General features: G+C 31.6%; 1 protein-coding gene across 1 annotated transcript; it reads right to left on the minus strand.

Moving 5' to 3' along the window:
- Positions 1-17,249: 17,249 nt before the first annotated feature.
- Positions 17,250-19,283, minus strand: LOC131647846 (protein CUP-SHAPED COTYLEDON 2-like). Its single transcript, XM_058917665.1, has 3 exons — positions 19,118-19,283; positions 18,749-19,032; positions 17,250-18,137 (listed from the first exon to the last, which is right to left on the minus strand). Exons 1-3 carry the CDS (start codon positions 19,281-19,283, stop codon positions 17,478-17,480), a joined length of 1,110 nt encoding a protein of 369 aa, XP_058773648.1. The 3' UTR covers positions 17,250-17,477.
- Between the last annotated feature and the right edge of the window lie 1,122 nt (positions 19,284-20,405).

The raw sequence follows: 20,405 nt of genomic DNA on the forward strand, positions 1-20,405 counted from the left end.
AGGTCGGTTAAAATGGTTCGAGTGTTAGCAACTAGTACGAAAAGTTGGGATCCCTCTATTTTGACGGTTCTATGTACCTGCTTGATGGAGTCTTATGTAACACCCGAGACCGAAGAGGGTATAGGGTGGTTGCACCGCATGTAACACTCGTGACTGAAGATGGTGAGGAGTGGTCACCACATCAGAATGAGAGGGATCTTGAGGCTGTGCATATATGAGACTACATGGTTGAAGGAAAACTTATAAGGATTGATGAGTACTACCTATACTAACAAGATGCATATTCTTTTTGGTAGCCTAACCATAAGAACTCCACAATAAAGTGTGCTTGACTAGAAGTAGGGATAGAAATAGGGTAGGCTAGGCTTTATAAGGCCTGGGTTTGGCCTACGATAAACTTGAAAGGCCTGAGCCTAGCTTGTGGCCTATAATAGGCTCTCTTTTTTGGCCTGGCCTGATCTTTTTAAAAGCCTGGTCTGGTCTGAAAGTCTATTTTTCATTATGGTTTTCGATTAATCCATATTATTTAAGAAACCTTAAAAGCTAGTCTAGAAGTAGTATTGGGATGGGTGACCTTCTGGGAAGTTTTTCGGAAAGCGTGTGTGTGAGTTCAAAGCATGCTAAAAAGACTCGTGTTGGTTTGTGGGGTCAGTCAATAATCCTGAAAGCAATCTGAGGCATTAGAAATGATATTAGAGCCAGATCTCTCCAGTACGATGTGGTTCAGGGATGAACCATGCAGAAGTTGGCGGACATGTAACATCCAAGGTCGAATAGGGCAGAGGGTGGTGGTATTGCATGTAATACTAGTAGGCGAAGATGACGAGGGGTGGTTGCTACATGGAAATGATAGAGATCTTGAGGGTGTGTAGATATGAGACTGCATGGTTGAAAGAAAGCTTATATGGATTGCTGGGTACTATTTATACTAACAAGATGCATCTTCTTTTCGATAGCTTAACCATAAGAACTCCACAGTTAAGCGTGCTTGACTAGGAGTAGTATTGGGATGGGTGACCTTTTAGGAAGTTTCCTAAAAAACGTGTGAGTGAGGTCAAAGCATCTTGAAAAGACCTATGTTAGTTTGTGGGATCAGTCGGTAATTCTAAAAACAATCGCGGGCGTTACATCTTACGCCTGTTCATATATGTGCAGAGTATTCTCAAATATCCACTCTTCTATATTGAGTCTATGAGTCGTGAGTATGTTGATTTAAACTATGTTGAGTATCTAAACTATACGTTCTTCACAGAGAACTAATATAGTTGTATTATGTACAATTGAAAGACTGAGAAAGAATGCAAAATGTGATTTTTTGAGATATCACATTCCTACCTAATTCTCACGACTGAACGAGAGTTGTTTGATTTCAACTAAAGATAAGTACTTGGAGAAGAAGTGCTTGAAGAGGAGGGCGCCAATGCATGGTTGAACTCAATAAAAATAATTTGTTTGACTCTTGCTTGCTAATATATGTTTAATTTAATTTTATGGAATGTTTATGTTCAATATGTTTATTTATTAGTTTACCAAGTTTGAATTTTAGAATTTGAACATTTTATAAATAGGTTGCAAATTTTAGAATTCATTTGATGGACACTTTTTTACAATTTAAAGAACAACCGAGAAGATTGGAGAATTTTTTTTTTCCAAAGACTAATCCTAATTTGACTCTTATGGGTGTTGTATGCAACTTGGCCCAAAACAAAACCCAAATATCAAATTAAAAAAAAAAAAACAATTGAAAAAGATCAAATAACAAATTTTAAATAAAATATAGCAAACTAGTTTTAAAGCTTTAAACACTATCCAAACAAATTTGTAGTCTCTTCTAACTAAATTTCATATTTTTGAAGAAAAAAAATATGTCAACAAAAAAATAAATAAAAACCGAACAAGTCCCTCCTAACTTTTTTTGTCCCATTTGCAAAACTCGTTTGGGAAAAAGTAGCAAGACATCATAAAGGCCAAGAGTACTACTATTCAAATCAAGTCCATAATTCACCACAAGGGGGAAAAAAGAGTTGGATGAAATGAAGAAAGAAAAAAGTGATTCAAACTTTTACTACATCAATGAAGCAAAAAGTTCAAAGAAAGTTTGTGGTTCCATAATGGCACCAAACATTATTTTTATAAAATAACCAAGCCTTAGTAAAAGTACAAATCCACCTCAACTTTGAATCTCATGATTCTCTTGTGTTTGTATAAGTTCCAAACACAAGCTTTTGGCGTTTGGCTTTTAGCACAAAGTTATTATTCCTTACCTTATATTTCAAACCTATCACAAAAACATTATAAAGAGTGTGACATTGAGACCTTAAATAATTATGAAAAAAGTCCAAAGTATTGTCTTGAATATGGTACACAGCGTGCCATACTATTTTCATGCAGACGCAGCTGGCTCTTTAGCTAGTTGTCCATATAAATATAACTCAAACCAAAATGGGTGCTATACTCATTGCTTATTCAATCATGCATGTATCACATATATCCAATTTCAACCTTAATGTACCTTAAATAAATGACACATACTGTCCAATTTCATCATCACTATCATTATGATTGTTTTTGCATCCAATCAAAATATGATGTTTGTTAGTGGACCTGCATTTTCAGTCTGGTGAATATTGTTAGAATTGGAAATGGTGTTTGTTTCATTGTTGGGAAATAAGAAGCTATTGTCTCTTGATTTAATAGCTAGCCAAGCACATATTGGGGGTACAATCATTTGTGATCTATTTTGGAGTTTTTTTTAGGTTACATAAAGATTTAAGTGAGCCAACATACCTCACATTAGAAGATGAACACAACATATCCATGTATGAATCAAATTCTTATTAACTGAATTAATCTTTGTTAACATTTTTAGAGGATATATTTTATTTAATATAACTATTTTATCAATTTTTTTAACGTTTGAGATTTGATGTCAAATTAAACTTTGATATTTTTGTGTAAGCCTAAAAGACTTACACCAAATTTTAATTGTTAAAAAAATTGATTAAACGGTCATATATATAAAAGGAGGGTTATATTTACTCCAAGAGTAACTCATTATAACTTACTCTACATCTTGACCCTTTATTCTTTTCAATCTGATGGTTAAAAATAATAAGTAATTAAATATGGAGAGAGAAAACTATTTCTTATTATGGTTAACCATCCGATTGAAAAGAATAAATGGTCAAAATATGGAGTAAGTTATAATGAGTTACTCTTGGAGTAAATATATATATATATATATATATATATATATATATATATATATATATATATATATATATATATATATATATATATATATATATATATATATATATATATATATATTAATATTAGACTATTATGTTAACAATTTTTAATTTTTTAATAAAATTTTATAATATATTTATTATTTTGTTAAAATCTACTAATGAGTCATTTTAATTGTAAAATTAACGAGAGTCAGATTTAGGTCAACTTATTACAATGCATTATTAGTATTACTCCAATTTAATGCATTAGCATTAATTATTTGTGGACATAGTAACCTAAGTTGTTTAATATAAGAATTTATGGAGAACAAGCTAAATAGTAGAATGGATGAGCTTGCATACTCAACTCTAATTAGAGACATTAATATCATATGGCAAGGACATTCATGCCATCTTTCCACACGAATGCCAAACAGCAACATTTTCAAACTGTCTTTAAATCCAACTTTCCATTTTCATGTTATTTATTAACATCATCAACATGATCACACACAATAATTTAACTGTTGCAATGTTTAGACAATAGGACACAATAGGGAGGGGGCCATCCAGGGTAAGGTTTGAAGACTTTCAAGTTTGAATAGATTGATGAATAGTTTGAAAAAAGGTTCTCTGCAACACTACTACCTGCTCTAAAGTTGTGAACCAAGCTAAGAAGTAGTAGTAGTAGAAGTAAGTAAAAAATAAAAGTAACAATGTTAATAGGAAATGCATTAAATTTGTCCCTTCCACAAGTAGATAGGTAGCTAGCTATAGTACTCACTCATCAAGTAAGTCTAAAACTATAGCTCTCAGAATCCCCACGTGAAATATCAACCGAGGCCATCCCCTGGCTACCTCACTCACCCTCTTCAACTACTTATTAAATGTAACAAAATCATGTGTCCTTAAAGTAAGATATGTTTGATATTCTTATATATCCAAGTGTCAATGTGTATTTCAATTATAAATAAAATCATCTTTAAGATGATTACCAATATAAGTGGTCTATAATAGGAGTAGCAAAATTTATTTTCATTTTTAACCGTTAGATCTCACAATTCTATCAAATTAGATGGCCAATTGCGAGTATAGATAATTAGACACTACTATTATTTTTGCATGTATTAATTAATTAATCCTAAATGAGAATAATCATCACCAAATGAGTGTTGTCCCATAAGTCTTCCAAAGAAAAAGAAAGATCCTCGAGTCAATAAGCTTCACGTCAATAAGGAAAGACGTGTTTTATAGAAGAGTTTGATTATGAGATATTAGGAGTTATTATTGCATAAGTTCTTTTCAACACCATCAAGATAGAAAGAACAACTCACACGCTAAGTAACAATACACTGTCAACCGTAATTATAAGTCTTTCACAACCGATGTTATATGTGTTTTTTTGTAGTACTGTTTGCCCCCTTAATGGGGTGGTACATACAAATACTTCTACATCCAAAAAAGTTTATATCGAATGTGAAAGATATTCTATGTGTATCTTAATTTGACGTTTTACAGCTCTTTTTATAAAAGTTTATTAGGGTTTGGGGAAGGAGCTAGAATCTTCCAATGTTAGCCCATTGTCTAAATAGACATCTGTCAAGCTAAATTTTATTCGATCATTTGTCGATCCTCCTTCAATTATTTATTCGGATAAAGTGTTTTCTTATGGCAGTAGGTCAATGTTTATTTCTATGGTTCTTGAACCTTCCTTGAGTTTATAGTTGAAGGTAGAATATCTCTTACATTATCTCAAGATCTGAAATCATAATGGTGTATTATAACGACCTCTTAGTTTTAATGGCTCGATATTAGGTCATGCATGACCGAACTATATGTGTTATGAAATCATGTTTTAGGGTAGAAGTATAGTCTCAGTCTAGGCTGGACATTTATCAATGTCTTTTTAAATTTATAAATTACATCAATGTTTCAAGTATTATTTTAATAAAAAAATTATAATTCATATATTAACACTTCTTATTTTTCTTTAAAGAAATATTAGATAAATGTTAAACTTATCTAATTAATTTATGATAAGGTATTAGTCTCTTGGATGAATTGTCTATTCCAATAGCTTCATACTTATTTTAGGGTAAAATAATAGTTAGTGTGATATTATTGTTCTCATTTTTATGTTAATAATATTAAAAAATATTATTTATTATAATGATGAATACTTGTCATGTATGACTCTTCTATATTAGTTAATATAAGTATTATTTTTATTTTACGTTTTTTGACTAGTAGAGAAAGTGACAATAATCACCAAAATTTCACATGATTATGAGATTTAGATTTTAATTTAGGATTAGGTGCAAATGGATATTTTTGGAAATAAATCATATTTAGCATTTTTTATAGACACAAAAAGTTATTATCACATAACACCCTTACAATTCGCTCTCAATTATACAACTAAATTTCATTACATTAATTTCCTTCTTTTTCACCAAAATATAATAGCATGCAAACATAATAGTCATACATTTTATTTTTTAACCAAAATAAGTAAAAGATGTTGTGATTGTGAGTTATGGTGGAAGAACGAATGCCGGAGATGTGTGAAGGAAGTAGGGCTGGAAATGAGTCGAGTTGAGTCGAACTCGCCTCAGCTCAGTTTGACTCGTTAAGAATTGGCTGAGTTCGAGTTCGAGTTCGAGTTCATGACGAACTTTTTTTTCAGCTCAAATTCGACTCGTTAAAAATTGGCTGAGTTTGAGTTTGAATTCGAGTTCGAGTTTATCTCGAACTTTTTTTCAAGTCAAACTCGACTTGTTAGAAGTTCACGAACATCTCGATTCAACTCGTTAGGTTTATCTTGTTAGGTTCAACTCGCTTATTTCACGGACTTAAAAGTAATTTTTTAATCTCTTTCTCTCTCTCTCTCTCTCTATATATATATATATATATATATATATATATATATATATATATATATATATATATATATATATATATATATATATATATATATATATATATATATATATATATATGACATTTTAAATTAATATTTCTTAAATAAAAAATATAGAAATAAAATTAAAGTTATAAGATTGAAATTCATACAATGTTAATTTTATTTGTATAATTATTGGTAGAAATATTTTTCTCATTAGAGAATATAAATAATCAATTAAAATCATTAGATTAAAATAAAATATGATACTAAGATTTAGAGTAAATATTTAAACATACTCTTAAAGACAATATAATCTATCTCACATATAATCGAGTTGACTCATGAACCTAACGAGTCGAACTATGTATAGTTCAAGTTCAGCTCATTTAGTTAACGAACTAAGTTTTTAGCTCATACTCAGCTCATTTGGTTCATGAACCTAGTTCAACGATTTAATTTTCGAATCGAGTTTCGAACTATTATCGAGTTAGTTTGGTTCATTGCCAGCCCTAGAAGGAAGGCCCTAGTTGGACAGAGGAAGGACAATAATGATTGATTGGACGGTGGAATTGTTCAAGTGAGGTATGGAATATTGAAGAAATTTAAATATGAAATTGCCAAATAGAATTTATATGAAAGGTTTTCTTCAAATAAAATTTCAAAAAAAAAATATGACGATTAATTTTTTATAAAGATAAAAAGTCAGAGTAATAAACTAATAATGTTTAAATAATTTTATAATTTATTCAGGGGTACGGATATCTACGGAACATCGGTATCTATTAAAAACGGATATTTAAATATTCATTTATTTTATATATGGATATCCATTAAACTACCCGTCTCATATTCGTGACGAATTTTATCCGCAGGTATAATTTTTTTTGCCCATCCTATTTAAAATAGGTATTCGTTTATTAATATTGACATTTTGAAGTTGATCTAAGCCATACATATTATCTTTTTATATGGAAAATATTTTTAAAAATAACTAAATTTAACTAATTAAGGGTTTTGTTAACGAGTGCCCCCGAGGTATATCTTACAACTCGGGCTACCCGACCCGTGACAGGCTCGGGCTTTTGGCGGGTCGAGTTTAAAAGCCCAAAATTTAATTGGGCCAAAATTAAGTTGTTCAAGTCCTGTCTATCACGAGTTACGGTTATTCGGGCCAATCTAAATTATATTTAATATTTTTTAAAAAATTAAAAACTTAATATACTATATGATTTTAAATTTTTAACACAATCAAAAAACACTTTTTAAAATCAATTTAAAAACAGAAACAAAGGTATGTGTCTATCAGAAAGAAACAAAGGTATGTTCATGTATTGTAACAAGCACATTGGATTGTATGATCCATTATATATTATAACAAGCACAGTTTGCTACTTTACATGTCATGATATATAAAATATTTTTTCTAACAAGTAGAGTGAATATACTCATAATATAGCAAGTATAGTAGTCACTATATATTAATAGTGGGAAAAACTTCCAAATATACTAGTCATTTATATATTAACAGTAGGGAAAAAATTTCAAGTATACTAGTAACATATAAGATCTAAGAATACATTATATATCTTTACAAAATGTACAGTATATATTATAACATCTCTATGTAATGTATATGAATTCACATCTCTAAAAATTAACATCTTTATATAATGTGTATGTATTTTTAAATTTATTTATTAGTATGTTTTAGAATTTCATTTTAAATTACTTTTATAAATTATTAAAAAAAATTAATCGGACTATCCGCAACTCAGTCGGGCTAGCACGGTTAGACATCAGGCTTTAAATGGAACAGGCTAAAAAGCCCGGATAATAATCGGACCATAATTTTCTTGTTCAAATTCTTTATTTTGGCGGACTTTTCAGCCCGACCTGACAGGCCCAGCCCATTTTGTCAGCTCTACCTCAGGACACTCTTTAAACATACTAAATAACAAAAATATTTTTTATAAAAATCAATATTTTAATTTCCAATGCATTTAAAAAAAAAAACTTACCACTTTAATCAGTTAAAAAATTCTAAAGACACTTGTTAGCATATCCTTATGATTATAAGTATTCTTAATTTAATATTAAAAAATATTTAAAAGATACTGAATTTAATGAACTAATTAGTAACATAACATTTGTTCAGTGTATGAACTCTAAGTTTGTAAGTTTCATTGTCTTCTTGAGAGACTATCGAAACTAACTTTAAAAAAAATATAATTAATGTAATAAAATTATTTTCATTGTTGTTGTTGATGATATTATAAAAATATTAATTTTAATTAATTATTTATTGACTAATACCTCGTGCACTTTAGTATGCTCCAACGATTTTTTTCGAAATAAAATGAATAGGATATAATGATAATTTTGGTAGCAAGTCTATCTTTGGTTTTGGTTTTAGTTTTAGGAGAGCAAAGTAGAATTGATTTTGCAATGATCTTAGTGGAAGTTTGGATTGGTTTTTACAAGCCCCAAAAACACTTTTAGTCTACTTTAACTTGAAAATTGATTTTTTTTTGTTTGAATATTTTTCCAAAATCAATTCTCCTCCTCCAAAAACAATTCTAATAGAAGCTTTAATTCCTAACTTTTGAGTTTAGTAGAATCATTTCTAAATTTATTATATATTATTTATTACAACTCTTTTAAACTTTTATTCTTTACCCTCTTTAATTTTCATCAATTACTTCTTTTCTTTTTGATTTATATTATAATTTATTACCATTTTAGTAATTATACAATATAAAATCAATTTTATTAAAATTATCCAAACAACATTAATTGATAACAATTACTTTTATATCATTGTATTCAAATATAAATCAATTTTTTTAAACTATGTTGAAATCAATTCTACCAAACTCAATTCTCTCAGTATCAATTCTATCTACCACCAATTCAAACATGCGCTTAATATGTTTGGTTCTGTTAAAGTAGAATTGATTCTATTTTCAAAATTAATTTTATTTTAAGTTAAAATTTGTAGTTTCTGCTTCCAGCATTGATTCTGAATAATTGTTACACTGAAATTTATTGTGTAACTCAGTTTCACTTAAACATATCTAAACATAAATTAACTCTGCTAAACTCAATAATATTAAAATCAATTTTACAAAACTCAATTTTATTAAAATTAATTTTGTCTACCGTCAATTCAAACATATCCTAAATTATTTTCTCTAATTCTATAATTGATAATTGACTTACAAAAAGAATATTATTCTTATACACTTTTGAAATAACCTTTTATAAAATTTCAGAAAGAGTAACAGATCTCAGTTAACATAGTTTTCTTCAACCAAAAGAGGTTCAAGATCTTTTTGCAGCTGCTTATTACACTTTCCATTCCATGCGTTTCCTAATTCATGCATGATGTAAAAAACCACCTTCAAATTCACCCAAACACAAAGAAGGTAAATTTGTGAAGACATGAGAGAGATGTTAAAATATTTTCAAATAGATGATATACTTTGATGTCTCAAATTTAATGATGTATTTCCTACCTGCCTCCACAAACCGTTAGCCAAATTTATGCAAAACAATTAATAGTCTAGTAGTCTTATAAATACTATTAACTCATTTCTCTAGTTGGTGTAGATAGTACTTTTTTAGTAAGACTTTGTAATAAAAATTAATAGGGTCATAAATTTTTTGGATAATTATTAAACCAACAACCTAATTATTTGGGTAATATTTACTCTGAGTGAATAACCTTTTGAAAACAAATAATATTAACTGCATTTGTACGAATGAAAATCAACTCAATTTCTTTAAGTCAAGCTTTGAATTCGAATTTTGTTAAATAAAAAAAATTATTGAGTGAAGAGATTTTATCAAATATTCCTAATTTTAGAGATTAATATGAAAAATAAAGTTGGTGACTTTTTTGCATCAATAATTTTTTTTTTAAAGTTTTACATCAAACTTGGTTTTAAATTGAAAACATCTTAACACAACTGATGTACGTGAAACAAACTTAATATAACGAAAGTTTGGTTTACCTCATTGTGAAACAATTAAACCTTAGACAATAGTTATTAGTTATATATGTGACAGTATTTATTTTTTCGTTAATCTACCACTTTAATTAAGGATTTAATGGAAATGCACCGACAGTGTAAAGCAGTTTTACACTGTCAATGAAATCTAAACCGGTAAATTTTATAAAAAATTATTTTTTTCTTTAAATTAAATATAAAATATTTAATTTTAAAGGTTGTGATGCACTAACCGTGTAAAAAAATTTACACTGACAGTGCACTACCTTTAAACTCTTTAATTAAAGTTCAACATCTTTCATTACATATATTTATTTTATTTATTTATTTCATAATTAAGTTAATTTGATGTAAAATTATTTCTTACAAGTTTTTTTTAGTCGAAATCATTGTTGAACATTAATTCAAGTTAATTGACATTGTTAGTTTATAACTATAGTTTGTTAATACTTTGTTAGCAAACTAACCAATATGACACTATACTTGTATAAATTCTATTTACTATGAATAAGAGACATAGCCCTTACACTTTATTTTTAATCCATTTTTGCACTAAACTCTAACAAATTGGTATCATAGGCTAATTCGATTTTGGGAGCAAAATAGTTATTGAAGTTATGATGGGAAACAACAATTTTATGACAAAACTATCTATTTTTTATGGCAAGAACTAGGATAGATGGTGCAAACAAATAAGAGTCATATTCGATGTTCATGATGTGAGTGAATTTGTAAATGATGGTTTCACATATTGGTTGAAACAAAAGGTTTTTATTCACATCCACCAATGTATTGAAGTAAAGGTGTTTGATAAAATTGTAAAGGCAACCACGCATACGAAATAATATGGTGGCAATGCAAAGACAAAAAAGGTTTGTCTTCAATCTTTGAGGAGGTTGTATGGAAAATTAAAGGTGAAAGATAATGAAGTAATGTCAGATTATTTTTAAAGATTGTTGACATTGATCACTCAGATGAAGAATTATTATTCCTCGATATGCAGTTTCTCAATTCAGATGCAAAAATATACAATTTCATATACATGTTTCTCATAGGAGATAACAAAAACAAGAGGATTTGTCAAATAACTTTTAATTCATCAAAAACTCGTTGATGCTCTGGTTTTCATTTGAAACCTTCTTCTTTTTTTAAGTGTAGTACTGGCAACAAAAAAAAAACTTTTTTTCTGCCACATAGGTTTGAAATAAATCTCCTCAGAAAATTAATTTTACCTAGTAAAGATTGAAGTTGTTTCTTCTCTGACGGAGCGCTTATATTGAGTATAACCTTTGTCTTGTTTTGAATTATTTCTATGATTTTTTATGAACCACAAAGCCTAAAAATTTGTCTGTATGGACACTAAAAGCACAAATTAATGGACTCATTTTCAATCCATATTTCCTGATCCTTTCGAATGACTGACGAACGTGGTCTACATGACCATTTTTCGACGAGGATTTTAAACTATAACATTGATATAAACCTGCATAAAGGTTTCAACTAAGTCATGAAACATAGTATTCATTACCCTTTGGTATGTTTCACTGACATTATTTAGGCCAAAAGGCATTACTACCTATTTATAGGTTCCCAAGACCCCAGGACATTGAAATTCCATTTTCGACACATCTTCTTCTTCAATGAAGATTTGGTTATATCTTGGGTAACCATCTAAAAGACTTAAATATTCAACCTTGCCGCTGAATCGACCCGTATTTCTGCAATATGCATTGGATATTCGTCTTTTGGGGTTCCATTATTTTTAATAACAGGGAATACATTTGCTAACAAATCAACATACTTGGAAGTTCATATGAATTTGTTTCTCAAAAGCCTTTCAATATCTTTTTTGATTTTCGACATCATCTATGTTGCAAATTTCTTTGGCATATGCTTCATTAGTTTCTTATCAGGTTGAATTGGCAGCTTTAACTCCACAAAATCTCTACCGAGTCTTGGTATTTTATCGTTGCCCCAAGCAAAGCAATATTTGAATTCTTTCAGTAACTCAATCATCTAGACATTCAGGCTTGGATCAATCTTTGTACTTATGCATGTTGATTTTCTTTATTGCTCTATCTCCCAGGTCGACTTCCTCTAGAGGGTCTTAGCTCGGGGAAGAAACTAACAGATATTTTACAAATCCCATAGGCTCGTCGTCATAAATACAACCGTGCCTCCGACCTTCTGACTTGTCTTTATATATCTCATCCAATGTTGGACGTTCTTTGTCTATTAACTTAGAAACGGGACTTTTTTCAACCTCTTTTGTTTGATTAAGTTCAATTGAGTTGGTTTCAATCACCATTTTTTGTTGAAATCGGCTTCTAAGGTCGCCTTTATGCAATTTTTGGCCATATAGAGCGCAATTTAGGCTAATGTTCTTGACTCAGTCATCACTATTATCTGTCGACCACCCAGTAGCAACGGTGGTACCTTTGTCAGGCCCATGTCCCATGACCTCGTGTTCCCACATGAAACCATGAGTGGGATGTAGCTTCATTGAATAGAAAATATATCATTTTTAGAGAAACCCGTTCCAACATTCAAACAGGGAGAAATGTTAGTTAACATTTTGTCAATTGTTTTATTATCGATATGGCTACCTTCAGCCATAGAGTAACTTTGATCGACTTTGACATTTTCCACGATGATTTCAGGTCTCCAAATTGAAATTTTATGGTGTAAAGTTGATGGGATTGCCCTTATGCCGTGAATCCATTCTCGACCTAGCAATAAATTATAATTTCCTTTGGACGAAATGACCACAAATAACGTTGGTCTTACAATTGTGCCTACAACAATGTCAAATTAAGTAACTCCCAAAGCCTTGCTCGTTTTGCCTTCATAGTCGGACAAAACCATATTGTGAGGCCTCAAATATGTATATTTCTTACCAATCCTCCTTAATAGGAATTTGACACCTACACCATCAACCTCTTCCCATATTAGGAGGGCCTTAAGGTGTTGTTTCATTCCTAAATCAAGCCTGTTGAAGAACACATTTTCTTCCTCTACACAACCATTATTAGTGACATAATAATATTGAGGTTTATGATTGGCTATCTCCTCATAAAGACCATCATCTTCTTCTTCTATCACCTAAGTAATTGGGTTAAATTTTATAGGTAGAACATAAATAATGTTGTATACTATGTCTAACTCATCTTTTGGCTTAATAAAAAAATTATAAGTAAGCATATCATCATCTTCATATGTCATGGAATCATTACCCTAGGGCTTAGCCATTTGTGGCAAAGAAGGAAAAACTATTTCCTTCATGGGTCTCTTCGCCATTTAGTCACCTATCATTGTTGAAGATTCTCCATTGTTAGTTAACTATTTAGCCTCGAAAGCAGCTTTCTTTTTCCGTTGGTGTCTTCTCCAGTACTGTGTTTTGTTCATGGGCTTTTTACCCATGTAATTCCTAGAAGCATAAGAGTGATTCTTCAACACATGGGAATTGTCCTGGTGGGATGAACTTGCACCAAATTCGATCACCTTCAAAACTTGTTGATCAATATTAGGTTTTCCATTAGGTCGGATCCATTTACAAAGAAGCGCATTGGTAACTGGAACATATGTCTTATTCTGATTTCTCGACTGGCGTGAAGCCCTTTGGTATTTGTTGTAAGGAACCCCCTTTTGTCAAAGAAAAATTAGGGCCTTCTGTCATCTAGAATACGCCTCCTTGGTTGCGGAGGCATAATATTTTTTAGGCTTTTCATAGCCTTTGTCAAATAATGCACTGTAGCAAGGACATAGCATTACCTTAGAACCCTTTATTTTGCACCGGTTCAAGAAGTCAGTTAACTCCTCCTAAGCTTTTGGGTATACCATTTTGATTTTATTATTGTAATTCATCATGCACACCTCTTCGACATTTATGTTGAGAACTTTAGTAGTCTCGACCATCATGATTTCCACAGGCTCAACAAGATGCGCCTCCTGGACATCTAATGGGGTCCGTGTCAATTTGCATTGATGGCTTAAGTTTGTCCTCAAACTTCAGCCTCCCATCCTTTAAAGTGTCTTGCACCAAATCTCTGAAAATAATATATTGAGAAGTTCTATAAACAAGGAAAGTATGACATTTACAAAAACGTTTCTTCTTCCTCTGTTCCAATGGGGGTGTCTTTAGGCCTTTTGGCACTATAATTTTACCATCGAAAACTGGAAAATCAAAGTTTTCATCACATTTGGTTACATTGAAAGTATAATTTTTTGTGATAAAATTCTCATTTCAACTTGGTTCAACATGGTTTCCCATTTAAAGATCTAAAGACCTTACAAACATACGAAGGTTTTGGCTGCAATTCCGCCTGATTAATCTCATTTTCTTCGACATATGCAAAAGCTGCATCGAGTTCTCGATTATTATCATCTGCCTCTATATAAGCAATATTTTCTTTCATATGGTGTCAATTTATTTTAGCCTTTTCTAATTTAGTCTTCTCATCCTTCAGGTGTTCGACTTGTCTAACCATATATGCTAAGTGGTCATATCCATTAGGTATTAAGTATCTAACTTCTTCCTAATGGAATAATCTAAGTCATCTACAACCATTTCGGCTAACTCATGTTTAGGCACTTGAGTAAAGCACCTCAGCTTTATTAATCTGAATTTATTGAGATAATCATCTATTGGTTCGAACTATTTTCATTTCATATTGGTTAATTCTTTCAAGCTAATTTTCGACCGTCCCGTATAAAACTGATCGTGGAATACTATCTCTAGTTGACTCCAATTATGGGTGAAGTTTTAAGGAAGATTAGTAAACTACGTAAAAGCATTCTTGGTAAGAAAATTAGGGAAATAATTCATCTTGAGATTTTTATTATTAGCCATATCACCAGTTTCTATCTGGTACCAAGCAATGTGCTCGATAGTAGATTTGCTAGTGCCACCTGAAAATTTAGTGAACTTAGGGATTTTCCAATCCATGAGGAGTTAAGTTTGGCAGACATACTTAGATAACACATCAACGAAGTTTGGCCTATGAAGAACATTGAGACCATTTTGAGTTAGGATTTGAACAACCATATTGGTTATGTTATTTTTCCCCCCAAAATTGCTTTGTTGGACTCTTCTAACTACGTTATATGCATCTTTGTTCTTGTTTATCAACACCACATCTTCAATTATCCTAGGTCTAGGTTGTTTGACTGGTTAGGGCGCAACTTGTTGTTGCACTAGGTTATTAGGAATTGGTTGAATGGGTTTTTAGGAGCACCAAAGAAGTCAACAATTTGAATCATTTGATGAGCTAACTATATGTAACTATGATTGTTATTTTGGATCAAAGAATTGGACATTGTATCAATTTGTTGATTAAGCATATTAACCTTATCATGGTTACTATCATTCATTTGCTGTATTATAACCAAAAGAGAACTATTAGTTAAAGGTGGCATAGCCCAAGGGATGTATCCCAATCCTCATTGGAGTCACCTCATTCGAACATGAATGTTTATAGCAGATCTTTATGCCATGTATGTATGAAAGGGAGAGGAAACAACCATTGCATTATTTGTGTACATCGACGCGTTAGTTTGTAGCCATGTCATCATTGCAGTTGGCATGTCATGTGGATACTCCCTACCACTAGGAAGAAGTGTAAAATTCGGAAGGAATGAAGGCCTAGTACCTCATACAGTGGCTCATGTAACCATTGTATTAACAGGAAAACTAGTTGGTAGTGGTATCACCATTTCTGGTGTTGTACACGAAACTTCCATCTTATTCACAATAAGAGCACTTACCCCAACGGTTGTTGAAGTTCTTGTACCACCAGCCCTCCTTTTGATCGGTTGTTCTTCTACATTTGGAACGTTGTTATGGAGAGGATGAGCTCCTTGAGGGGATGAATTTTCTGATAATATAGACATACTACCAAATTTACCACTCTTCATACGCATAAACACTCAAAAATTGGCAACATACGGAGAACAAAAACAAACGTAAAAGCGCATACACAATTTGCAAAAAGTTTAAATTTCGCAAAAAAATGTCCCACCAGATGTGTCAATTCGTTTACGGGTGTTTTTAGTAAACAAATTACGAGTTTTAGTTCACTTGCAGAAACAAGCCGAAAAAATTCGATTGGATACTTTGTGTGAAAAGTTTGAGAAAGTGTGTTAGTGCTTAAATGCTTAATGTTAGAATTTAGAACAATTGGATGCAAATTCAAAGAAGTAAAATGCAATTGCTTGAAAGGATAAAGTAAAGGAAGAAATACAATAAAAACAATTGGATAAAGATGCTTAAATTAAAAGTGGGACACAAGTTCATACATTTCTCACAAATTCTTTATTTTATGACTCTGATGTGTGAATTCTAAAGAGAACGTTATGGAAATCCAAACCTTTCTTCCATAAATCAAGTCTCTTTATATACTTAATGCATTGTTAACTACCAATAACAATTACTTATTCATAATCCTACACGTACACTATAACGTGAGCTTTTATCCTCTACTTCGTTTTCTCATGTCTTCAGTTCTTGAATTGTTGCAAAAGCGCTACTACACTCAAAAATAACTTCAAACCATCCAACTACCTTTGTCGAAAAGTCCATCTATCAAATCTTATGATTTTGATATAAAAACATGATTTAGCTATATACACTTAACCCGGATATTTATCTCATATCCACATTCCTATCAAACATGTTGAGTCAAAAATCTCATCCAAATATTAACATAACTCATAACCTTCATTTTTTAATCTCAATTCCCCACTAACCTCTTAACACTCGAAAGTTTAACCGTTAAAAGACTAAAACATGATTTTCTCGTTACTCTTCAAAAAGTATGCTACCGTTTTTGTTCTTATGAAATACTAGTACTACTAGTAGTCTAGTACTACTAATATAATTATTTTTAAAATATACCAGTAAACTTTAAACTAATCAGCCATTGGAAAATTGATTTGTCTCATTAAGGCAAATCATTGATCAAAGAAATCACTTGACCCTAGTCACATCCCATCCAACAACAAACTTAATATAATATTGTCACCATATCAAACAACATTGATTCAACATTCTCAATACTTAAGTCAAATATAAAAACATACTTAGAATTCAAACAACATATTACAATATTAAATTATAAATATCTACCAAAGGTACCCCAATGGTATGGCTCCCTAAAACATTAACAAAACACATAATTCCAAAAATAACCTTACACAAACCATAACCTAGTAGTAGGACTAACAACAATCTAGTACATTCCCAACATGTCAATATTGGGAAAGTTAATCCTAATAACGCAAATAATTAAGTTAACTAATCATTATAATCCTTAATTAATCTAAAACCCTTAATTAATAGTTCCACATGCAATCAAGCTCAGATGAACCTAACCCTCCCATGTTATGACCACCACCGTCAACCACCGCTCTTTGCTCCTCCTGCGGCATACCCCACCCCCCAAGAACATCACCACCGTGAAAAGGCTGCGCCGCCGCACTGGAGAAAAAGAAAGGCAGCTGAAGATTATCTTGCAGTGATCTCAAGCTTGGAAAAGCAGAAACACCGACATTTCTCTGAAACCTTGCAAATGGATCCATTGTTGCTGCATTCATAGAAGGAGAAACAAGATCAAAACTTCCGATGTTGTTTATGTTAAAGCTGTTGTTGTCACCAGAGACAACATTTGATGTTGTAGATGATGTGGAGAAACAGGACACGTGCTCCTTTTGATCAGTGTTGTTGGAGCTGTTGTTGTAAGAACACATTTGACCGCCGTTGAATGCGGTGGTGCTAGCAGCGGCGTTGTTGGAGTATGGAGATGAATCAAGTAGAGGCGGAAGATAAACTGAAGAAGGTGAACTTGGTTCAGCGCAAAGACTCATATTGTTGTTACTTGCAGAAGTTGTTGGGGCCATTTTGGTCTTCTTTGAACCACTTGTGGTGGCTGTCACAGTGGTGCTTCCATTTCCAGTGTTGCTCTTTTGAAACACACGCGATATCACCCATTCATCCTTTCATTTATTAAAATATATAAAAAAAATCAATAAAATTAGTTAGTGAAAACAAAAAAATGCTGTTAATATTTTACTGTTAATTAATGTAACTGTTTTAAAGTGAGATTTTAGTAGAAAAAGCTGAACATGGAAAAAAATTGTTGATACTGTAATAAATAATGATGATAAGCCCTATGCAAAATGAAACTCTGATGAGAATGGCAGTGATACATAGTACTTTCTCTACTGCACTGGTTTTAATTTTTGGATTATAATGAAAACTTGTTTAAAATAATATAAACAGTTGAAGTTAATGAATGTGATTGGTTATGGTTCCCATGCAAACACATGTATTCACAAAAGTGTGATAAGAAACTCTAGCATGCACCATAGGGTATTAACCAAGATTGATTAATTCTCTGGTGTAATCATAACCCCAAAAGTACATAAAAGCCTAATAGAGAAAAATCATCAACATAGATAAATGAAACCGATGCATATAGAAAGCTAATAGGAAACAAGATTCCACCTATCTCTATAATGTAGTCTCTTGAAACAATCAAAATGCGGCTCATATAATCACTTGAACTGTGTCAGTGATTTTATTTTGATGAAAAATGAATTAGTACCTTGGAGTTTCTAGAGAGGAAATGGTAAGCAAATTTGCCTTCAAGACGATACTCATGCATAACCCAGTTACTCTTTTCACCTTTCGGCGCTCTTCCTCTGTAGAAAACAAGAGTTTTCTTCATACCAACAAGAGAGTAGGTTTTGGAACTGTAAATCTCTCTGTCTTTCCCTGTTGCTTTCCAATAACCAGCTTCTGTAGCTCGATTTGTACGTAACCCAGTTGGGTACTTCCTGTCACGTAAACTGAAGAAGTACCATTCTTTCTCACCCATCTTAGCTTTCTCTGTTCAAAACCAAAAGGTTGAACTTAACAAACATGGATTCATTCATAGAGAAAGAAAATGATTAGTATAGTTATTTAGAGTTACCTGGTAGCTCCCATGGTTCACATTTGTTGAGATCAACTTCAGCTATGGCTCTTGCAGTGAAAGTGTTGTCAAGAACTTTCTTGAGAAGGTAGAATGTAATGAGCTCTTCATCAGTAGGATGGAAACGAAAACCAGGTGGTAAATGAGCATCACTGCTATTGTTCATGTTGTTCATGTGGGAGAGGCTATGGTTGTAGAAGCTTTCCATTTGAGAAAATGAAAAGCTCTCAGGAATAGAGAAATGAGAGAGAGTGGTTAGTTAAAAAGCTCTTAATGGCTTTTCATTATATAGTGAAAGGAGATAATGAGAAAGGGTTCCACTTTTTCTTCTTTAGTTGGAATAGTGTTAAAGTGTTTATTTATAAAGAGTTTTGTTTTTGAATTGTTGTATCAAGTGGCACAGAGAAAAAGGTAAAATAGTAAAATATATAATAAATAAATAAAAATCAAATGTGTTGTTTTTCTTTTTTTTCTTTTGTCTGCAGTGTCCTGTTCTGTCCTGCTTGTTGATTGATTCGGGCTGGATCTCGAAGAGGATGGTTGATGCGTGGCGTAAAGAATTTGTGTTAATTTTTGGTTAATATTTGATCTCAGAGAGAGAGAGTGGTAGCTAGGTTTGGACTTTGGAGTATGCGTGCGTGCGTGAAGAAATATTGTGCAGGTATTCCTCTGTCAGTAAAGAAATTGTAACAGAGAGGTAACAGAAAGTAACTAGTTTAACAAAATACAAAAGAGATAAAAGCTTTTTCTTTTTCTTAAACACAACACAAACAAACACTCTCTTCACTCTCTCTCTCTCTCTTTCTCTCCTCTATCACCCTTTACTTCAAATCAAATCAAATCGTCTCTTAAATCTGCATCACATCAAATCATCTCTTCAATCTGCATGCTGAAGTCATCTCCCCCATCCCACCATTGGGTCATTCCTATATTGCCCAATTCCCCAAACCCTCACATTGTCAATTACAACTATGTTCATTTTTTCTTTTACACTTTCATGATTTTCAATGCATTTTCTGATCCAATTACTTCTCAAAAAAAGCAAAAAATTTCCCCCACCAATTACTCTTTTCATCAAAAGAGATACTAAAAGCTAGTACTATAAAAATAAAAAGATGAGTGATTTTCAATATCTTGTGTGAAGCACAGTAGTGCATAATATTAGTTATATTTAATTTTATAATGAAACGCCAACTATTTTTATTACACCTGCTTTCTTCATTTTTATTTATGTGAAATATCTTTTGCTTCAACTTGATCATTCTAATCTCAACTACTCTTTAAATTA

This window comes from Vicia villosa, linkage group LG2 (genome assembly GCF_029867415.1).
Source record: "Vicia villosa cultivar HV-30 ecotype Madison, WI linkage group LG2, Vvil1.0, whole genome shotgun sequence".
Lineage (NCBI taxonomy): Eukaryota > Viridiplantae > Streptophyta > Magnoliopsida > Fabales > Fabaceae > Vicia > Vicia villosa.